Source organism: Carya illinoinensis, chromosome 3, assembly GCF_018687715.1.
Source record: "Carya illinoinensis cultivar Pawnee chromosome 3, C.illinoinensisPawnee_v1, whole genome shotgun sequence".
In the NCBI taxonomy this organism is placed as follows: Eukaryota; Viridiplantae; Streptophyta; class Magnoliopsida; order Fagales; family Juglandaceae; genus Carya; species Carya illinoinensis.
In genome coordinates this window covers 13,878,704-13,888,595 of record NC_056754.1, presented here as the reverse complement: position 1 = coordinate 13,888,595, position 9,892 = coordinate 13,878,704, and the positions used below count along the sequence as shown (strand labels likewise).

The following is a 9,892-nucleotide window of genomic DNA, read 5'->3' as shown; positions in this document are numbered from 1 at the left end:
GCTTATGACGAATGAATATCTTGTACATATATTGAAACTTGGGGGTTATGAGGAGAAAAATAAAGGCCCAAACCCAAGTTCCTTAAAAGAAATAAAGACCTTATATAGATATTACAAAAAAAAAAAAAAAAGAAAAAAAAAGGAAAAACCTATAAAGTTTAATGCCTAATAATAGGAAGACCTACACGATCTAGAGAGAACAGGGCAATCATATGCTTAGAGAGTTGAAATAAAGATGAAAAACTTACCGTATCTCCCATAGCACCATAATTTGTTAGACTATCTGGTAGTGCATTATCTTTTCTTGTAGACATGATTAATAATGAAGGGAAAGTTATTCTTGAAATATAAAATATCATTCCAAATGGTTGAGTAATTCAAGGGGGGAGATGAGCCTTTAGTGAGCCAATTAACCACAATGAGAGCGTCAGTCTCAACAATCAAATCAGTGATGCTTAGCTCATAACACAAAGTTAAACCAAATCTTAAGGCAGACAATTCTGCAAAAGTGTTAATACTAACACCTAAAAAACAAGATAAACCAGTAATCATAAAGCAATTATTAGAATGTAGAACACGACTACAACCAGCAAGCCCAAGATTACTTTTTGAGACATTGTCAATATTCAGTTTAAGAACGCCAAAGGGAGGCAGAATCCATTTGACCAAGATAGGTATTTTTGTCCTAATAGTGATCCTAGATATATGCAAAAAATTGAGAACATCAGTATTGATGTTAGACACAATATCTTTAGGCTTAAGCAAAGGGTTTGGTCATGGAGCCATTTCTTAATCTTACGAATAATGGTAATGGCAGTAGTATTAAGACCATCGAATCTAGCTCTATTACAAGCTATCCTAAATTCATAAAAGAGAAGAGATGGTAATAAACAAGTAAGTAAATTGAATTGGTTAGAACCCTTGAAAGAAGGCCACCAATAAATAGCAGTGTCTTTCCAGCAGCTAGAGTCTAGAAGAAAATAACCAAAAATAGAAGAGAAATAAAACCAAATGCTCTTCGCAAGATAGCAGTCCAAAACATGGTTAGCATATTCAATAGAGCCCTCAGAACTACAAAAGCATTTAGAAGCCATGTGAATCCTACATTGTTGAACTTTATCATTTAGGGAAATTCCATTATGCCACAATTTCCAGACGAAGACTGAAGTTTTGGTAGGGAGGACTTGATTCCAAATAAAACTCAAGGCATTGATGGGAGGGGAGTGGTCCCAAAAAAGGTTCCGAGTAGACTGGGAAGAAAAATTACCATCAAGAGAATGTTTGCAAACTCTAATATCATGACCATGTTTAAAAGTGATAGAGAAGTGATTAACTGCATGAAGTAGAGTGGTATCGCCCAAATTAAAGAGGATAGGAATTTTCCATCTAGTTGATGAGCAAACATCTTTTAGTTGGAGTTGAGAATTGTTGACATGGAAACTTTCTGAGCTAAATAACCAGTCCCCGTCCAGGTATCATACTAGAAATTTATAGCACCCTCCATAATTTTTCATTGACTTTCTTGGTGAATGAGGGGGAGGTAACGACATATAACTATCCAAGAGTTGGAATGATAGGATTTAGCCTTTATCGTATCAAGCGATAGAGTGTTTCTCATGTATTTTTGACGAAGAAAAGCAGTTCAAAGAGAAATCAGAGTAAGTAAACACCAAGCAAGCTGACAATGAAGGGCTTTGAGGACATCATGTGAGTTTCTAATACCCAAGCCTCCTTCAAGGATAGGGTGGGAAATTTGATGCCAAGAGATTCAAAATTTTTTTTTTTCTTGTATGAACCTCGGAGTCCTCCTAGAAAAATATGGCAAAGGCTTTATGAATAAAGTCAATAGGGGTGTAAATCGGTTCGGTCCGATTCCAGGGAGGGGGGTTGATGGATTGAAATTTTTAATCCATCATTTTTCTTGGACTGGACTGAACTAAACATCCATAGGGACCAAACCAGATTGGTAGCTATTGGTCCGACCTAATTATTTTTTATTTTTTTAAAAAATAAATTAATAAAAAAATTTTATTTAAATTACTAAATTAAAATTAAGTGAATTATTAATGTGGATTATATAATTAACTCATTAAAAATATTTTATTATAATTATATATATGATGTTGATAGTTACCACTTACTAATTTAGATTTTACACTTTAGTATGCATAATTATTAATCATGTCATAAATTTTATATATAGTTAATAAATATCAAATAATTTCATTGTACATAGATTATTTTAATTAAGTGTAAATATTAGAGTATGTATGAATGTATGATGTATTAATTATTTACATATAATGACATAAATTATCACATGATTTATGATTTATTATTAATTGATAGCATATATTATTTTATATTTTATATGGTCAATGATAACAAATTAGACAAAAATTACATCATTAAATTATATAATTATTATATAAAAATAATATATTAAATTATTAACTATGGGACCGAGACAGATCGATCTGGAGTTCGGTCCAGTTCAATTTGGATCGAATGGTTCGGTTCGGTGAGTTTTTCGGGTCTGGATTGAACTCCTTACACCCCTAAAAGTCAAGAGCTTTTTTGGGTGGATTGAGGACATAGAGAATATGAATAGGGATAAAGGTAAGGACAGATTTTATCAAAGTAAGCTTGCCTTCTATGGATAATAAACGACCTTTCCACCTAGCCTTTTTCTTCTTGATTTTGTTCAAGATAGAGTCGAAAGCGGATATAGGGAGTTTTTTATAGGAGAGAGGAGCACCAAGATAAACAATGGGAAATTTACCCTCATTAAAACCCATGACATCTTTAATGATATTCTTCCTAGTGTTTGGGGTATTTTTATGTAGCAGGAATGCACTTTTAGAGTAATTAATCTTTTGTCCCGAGATATTCTCATATTGAGAAATGAAAGCCATAGGAGTTTGCAGGCTTTTCTTGAATCCATTTGTGAAAACTAAAAGATCATCAGCAGAGATTGTTTTTTTATCATGGTGATTTTGTTTGATCTTATTGTCCAAATTAACTGTGATCTTCATTTGCAAATCATTTCACTAGGAAGACAATGATATATCCTATTTAGTAGGTCATCTTCCTATTTAGTAGGTCATCTTGTGGTTGATCCGGAAAAGCATGTTCCTCTGAAGGCCAGGGATTTTCAAGTAGGGGAGCTTCATGTGTAGCTAAACTTGTTTTGGCGGAGAACATCATCTACATTGTTCTTTGGAGCTTTATGAAGATTGTGACCATGTTTCCCTTGAAGCATGCGTCTGTATATTTCTTTGAGAGTTACAAAAGTCCTAATACCAAACTCTAGCTCATAAAAATAACTAGCTTACAAAGTTTAACACCTAAAACTAGGTAATTTTGACTTCTTAAGAGATATTAAACTTATGAGATGCTTAGGGAGTTGGGATACATACGAAAAAGAAAAAAGAAAAAAGAGAGGCTTGCATCTTATACTTGTTTTTAAGCAATTCAGTATGCATTTATTCAAGACGAAAGGGAGCATTTATAGAATAAAGCAAAAAATTTCTATCGAGCTTGGGGATAATATTGGAAAGAATAATGATAGGCTTACTATTCTCTTACCATATTTTTATTTTTTTTTTAATTTTTATTTTTACTTAATAATTAAGGAAGTGAATATTTGTAAAGTTATATATATATATATATATTTTATTTTTTTTAATGATTAAGGATGTTAAAAATTACTTAAAAGAAAATAATAAAAAAATAAAAATTTCAAATATACTAAAATAATAAAAAAATAGTGAAATAGTGGTAAGCCTGGTATTACTCCGAAGGAAGTGCTGATATATAATTTTGTTATTGTCGACGTACTCTAATCAATACCTAAAAAGTGTACGCAGATTGCAATCCGATCGAGGAATATTACATATATAAATGATGTTCTACACATATACATGAAATACATGATGGCCAGTTTTGCACTCCAACCTCTCTGTTTTATTTGTTTTGAATGTTTCCTCGACCATCATCTGACTTTCCATATATCATAGCCTAATCAACAAGCAATCAATGGATGACCACTGAACAAGCGAAAGCAATTACGATTGATTAGGTTGACCCCATGGCAGTGAGGTTGCACAATTTGTTGGATATCTCTTTGGTTGAAATTTCTGGAGAACTAGCTTAGTGTGTAGTGCTTTTTATAAAAATAGGATGCCATCGTAGAATTTAACACTATGGGCCACGGCACAAAGCCCTCCCTTTTGGGCTGTGGTATTTGCTATGTTATGAGCTTGCAGATTAAACTTGAACAGGGCCTTGTGCCCACTCTCTCACTCTTTGTTTTTTTTTTTTTTTTTTTTTTCGATTCATGGAAAAAATAAATTGTTTTTGTAACAAGTTTTTTTTTTCTTTTTATAAATTAATATATCATAATCTGAATAAAACAATTTAAAAGACAGATCATGTTTTTTCATTTAAAAAATTGATAGCTTCTTTGAGATTGTATTTGGATGTTGAGCTAAGTTGAGTTAAGTTCTTTATAAATAATAATGAGTTGAGTAGGCAGAGTGAATTATGTGAGACCTATTTAAAATGAGTTTAAATATATTTGGATGTTAAGATAAGTTTAATACTATTTATGAGAAATTGAAAAAGGTTGTGAATTCTACATATAAATATATGTTGAGTTGAAAAATGTTATAGGTTTTACGTGTAAGGAGGTTTTGAGTTGAAATGAGTTTAGTAATTTAAGAGTTAGGTGTTTAGGTGTTAAACTTACTTTAAAATTAGACTGAACTGAGTTGATCTCAGTTCATGAGTCTTGCAATCAAACAGGCTGAGTTTACTATTTGAATGAAATGAATAAAACCGATAAAGATGAATAAATATATAAACACTTGGAATGGTTTTTTTCATTGACACCATTAATTTGACGTTAGAGTTTGTGGCTTGAGTTAAGAAAATGAGAGTATGTTGACTTTGTCGGGTGGAAGAAGAAGAATTTATGCAAAAGTAATTTCAGTGTTCATGTCTCTATCCATATGCCTAGCTAGCAGTGCTCTTTCATCGACACCATGTGCGTATTATAAGTTATGCAGGTGTGTGATATTATCTTACTAAAAATGATATCTTTTAAGATTTTCCATACTTAGCTTGTATTTTCAACTTTTTCCAACTTCCCGTTTGCGTCAGCTTTTAGCTTTGTTCCACATTGGATCGATATATCATATATATGTTTCGTATGGCTATTAATGTAGAAACATATATAGGTTTCAGTACTTTAGACATGTCAGTACTTAGTCATGTCCTAGGTTTCAGTGATTTCCACAATCTACTAATTAATTTCCTTATCTTTCGAAACCTGTCTGCTTTTTTTTTCATTCATGATGAAGCCCGGAAGAGCATAACAACATTAACAAGTCGATAAAGGAAGGGAATGTTTGTACTTTGTAGTTTTGCAGCATTTCTTGTCGCAATCGCCACCATGTTGGAATGGTTCGATCAGCTTGTTTTGTGATGGTTGTCCCTTCCAGGTTTGGTATATATGGTATTGGTTAACTTAGTAGACTTCATCCCTCGAGGAAACTCTCAGTTAACTATATTATTATTTTTTATTTTTTATTTTATCTGCATAGGCCGGCACATACAGTTATAATTCGGAATCTTACTACGTTAGCTTGATAAGTCACTTCATTTTTACTATTTAAGCAGCTTTACACAAGCTGCATGTAGGTATCACTCATTCGTGGTGAAGAAAGGAAAAAAAAAGATTATGGAAAGAGAACATCACGAGCTTCAATTTCTGGGGATCTTTGGCATCTTCAAAGAACCCATCAAACTCATATTTTCAGGGAGAAAAGTCTTCAGCCAAATCGCTCTAGCACTCATCCTCCCACTCTCATTCATCGTCCTTGCTTACCTCCAAATCTCCCAGCTCTTCTTTCTCCATATTCTACACGACCAACACAGCTTGGTTCAGGCCCCAAAGAATAATTCCAAGTATGCAGATCTTTCTGATCTAATCTCCCTTGAACGGACTGCTTTCCGGCTCTTCAAAGCAATCTCCTTCAGTTTCCTCCTGTTCCTCTCCCTCCTTTCAACCTCTGCAATTACCTATACCATAGCATCCCTATACGCTGCACAAGAAATCACCTATAAGAAGGTCATGAGGGCTGTCCCTAAGTTCTGGAGAAGATTTAAGGTAACTTTTGTCTGGGGATATGCAATTATCGTACTTTATGGCATTGTTGCAGAAGCAGTACTACTCTTCTTCTGCTCATTTATTATTGCGGAGAGAGTCATTGGAATTGTTATAACGGCAGTTGTTTTAGCAGATGATCATCATAGCGTGCCTGATTTTGAAAAGTATGTTCCTCTGAACACCAGGGATCTACAAGCTGTAGGGGAGCCTCATCATGATCATGTCTAGCTTAACTTGTTTTGGTGAAGAAAAAGATAGAAATAAGCTGTGCATTAATCCATATCCTACGTTCTTGGGAGCTTTATCATGATGATTGCCTTGACTACCACTCATCTGTGCTTTTCTTGCTATACATATAGTTGTAATAATAAATAAGTGACGTTTTATCAAGTATGAAAATTTAATAAATAATTTTGTCTACTTTTTCATATCTGGGAAGAATTAAAATAATATATATATATATATATATATTATATATTTATCATTAATAATTTTTTGAGATTTATTTTTGGAAGTTATGAATTATTTTTGGAAAAGAGGATTGAAAGAAAGTTTATTATGGTTATAATATTTGAGTGAATACATATACCATAAATCATTGTAAATCATTGCTTGGCTTAATGGTATTGATGGCTCCTTTTAATCCAAAGGACATGGATTCGAGTCATGCCACCTCAAAATGATTTTTGTTGATTTTATGTAGCAATACGTCAAGGGGCACAAGCAAGTAACTGTTCGGTTTCAAACCCATGCGAGAAGAAAGGGGTAGGGATCCAACGTGACCGTTGGACTAGGTCCAACTTTTATGTCACTTGGTAATAGACATAATATTATAACTTGGAGCAAGTGACCCAGTTCAAGCACCTGTCATATACCTGTTCGTATTAGGTCACAGAAGAATGAAAAATTATTACTTTTCATTCATATTCTTTTATATTCTATAAATAAATTCATTGAACTACGAATTTAATAAAGAAATAACAAAATTTATAGAATATATAAGACAATTTTAAAATTTTCTCCCTCAAAAGTTTTTATTTCTTTAAAACTTATTATTATGATCTATTCATTCTATAGAAAATAGATTTCTAATTTCTTAGTTAAATAGTAAAATTTGAAAGTATTCAAGGTCTAATTTTATGTGTACATAATGCAATTAGATAAATAAATTTGTTTTGGACTTTATTATATCTTGAAGATAAATTTACTTATAACCTGTGTATATATTGTAATTGATAAATGAGAAAATTGTCTTAAAAGAAAATGACACTTGTAACATGACTTGAACTAAACTTTCTCTCATTATTTTTCGTTTTTGCAGCCCTTTTGAACCAACGGAATTGTCATTTTGTTCAATGGGTTTATCTTTTTTTTTTTTTTTTTTGACAAATTCAATGGGTTTATCTGTGTAACAAAGCATCGTCAATCATCGTGTTGCTATATATGGTGCATGTCTGAGGTTGTGGTAGAAAATATTACTTTTAGTTTAAGGTTTATAACTTAAAATTTAACGTAATAAGCTCTATTATTAAAAAGCTATTTATTGTTTGGGATCCGTATATCTAAAGCACTTTCAAATATATTAGATTTGTTTGTAAACGAATTTAAAAAGTACTTTTTGATGTAAAAATGACACAAAAGGGTATATTCTTGATAGAAATAAAATATTATAATAAAATAACAACAAAAATAGTCTGATAAATTTTTCAGTAATTATAATAGAAAGAAAATATATTCAACCATGCATACGTGAAAGAGCAATATAATCACGCTCACTATTAATAACATTTTCAATATCTATCTTTGATTGTTGCATGCTTGAGTAATCTTCTACTTCTTCATTCTCCATGCTTCCAAGAGGTAGATAATTATCGTCATCATCGTATGGCTTGAACTCAATATCCTTTAATGCGTGAGTTCTAATAAAATTATGAATAGCCATAGACGCCACGACAATTTTAACTTGCTTATGATAAGGAAAATTTGGCATATGATTTAATATCTTCCATCTATTTTTCTAAACTCCAAATGTTCTCTCAATAGTGCATCTGAGCGACGAATGTGCATGATTAAATATTTCACGCATACCCATTGGTCGAGGACCACGACGAAAATCTGGTAGATGATATCGTTCCCTTCTGTATGGCCCCATGTATCCGTTCATATGTGGATATCCAGCATCTACCAAGTAATATTTACATGCATACAATTTAGGATAATAAATCAAAAGTAATATAAAAATCATTTATTATCTTATTAAAGTTCATTAATGTCATTCTTATTAAATTCAAACCTCTAGGTGGATGCGGAAAATGCAATTCCTCTTTCCGAAAAGCTTCCATAAAAATACATGTGTCATGTGCGGTACCTTCCCACCCAGCCCAAACAAAAGTGAAACACATATGAAAATCACAAACTGTCATGATATTTTGAGTAGGTATGCCTTTTCTACCAATAAATGTAATTTGTTTTGTTGGAGATATAGTAACTGGCACATGGGTTCCATCAATAGCTCCAATACTGGGAAGAATTAAAATAATACTTTTTCATATCTAGGAAGAATTAAAATAATATATATATTATATTTATCATTAATAATTTTTTGAGATTTATTTTTAGAAGTTATGAATTATTTTTGAAAGGGATGATTGAAAGAAAGTTTATATTGCGTATGGTTATAATATTTGAGTCAATACATATACCATAAGTCATTGTCAATCATTGCTTGGCTTAATGGTATTGATGGCTCCTTTTAATCCAAAGGTCATGGATTCGAGTCATGCCTCCTTAAAATGATTTTTGTTGATTTCATGTAGCAATACGTCAAGGGGCACAAGCAAGTACCTGTTCAGTTTCAAACCCATGCGAGAAGAAAGGGGTAGGGATCCAACGTGACCGTTGGACTAGGTCCAACTTTTATGTCACTTGGTAATAGACATAATATTATAACTTGGACCAAATGACCCAGTTCAAGCACCTGTCATATACCTGTTCGTATTAGATTACAAAAAAATGAAAAATCATTACTTTTAATTCACATTCTTTTATATTCTATAAATAAATTCATTGATCTACGAATTTAATAAAGAAATAACAGAATTGATAGAATATATAAGACAATTTTGAAATTTTCTCTCTTAAGAGTCTTTATTTTTTCAAAACTTATTATTAGAATCTGTTCATTCTGTAAAAAATAGATTTTTAATTTCTTAGTTAAATAGTAAAATTTGAGAGTATTCGAGGTCTAATTTTGTGTGTACATAATGCAGTTAGACAAATAAACTTATTTTAAACTTCATTGTATTTTGAAGATAAATTTACTTGTAACTCATATATATACTATAATTGGTGAAGGAGAATATTATTTAAAAAAAAAATGACACTTGTAACATGACTTGAACTAAACTTTCTCTCATTATTTTTCGTTTTTGCAGCCCTTTTGAGCAACAGAATTGTCATTTTGTTCTATGGCTTTATCTGTGTAATAGAGCATCGTCAATCAACTTCATCATGTTGGTATATCTATCTATAATAATAAGCGCCTATCGCGTTTCTACAGGAATGAGCAGTGAATTGTTGCGTTCCATTTTTTTCTTCCGTTTTTATTGCATAGTTACCTTTTTAACCTTTTGTTTTCTTCCTTTGTGTCCGTTTATATCAGGATGTTTTAGTCTTTAGTGAGATTGTGTCATTCAAAAGAATTTCAGACCACACAAATCT

At 31.8% G+C, this 9,892-nt stretch overlaps 1 protein-coding gene across 1 annotated transcript; it reads left to right on the top strand.

The window, feature by feature from the left end:
* Nucleotides 1-5,743: 5,743 nt before the first annotated feature.
* LOC122304516 lies at nt 5,744-6,400 on the top strand. Its single transcript, XM_043116790.1, has one exon. The coding sequence runs from the start codon at nt 5,744-5,746 to the stop codon at nt 6,398-6,400; it is 657 nt and encodes a 218-aa protein (XP_042972724.1).
* Nucleotides 6,401-9,892: the final 3,492 nt, after the last annotated feature.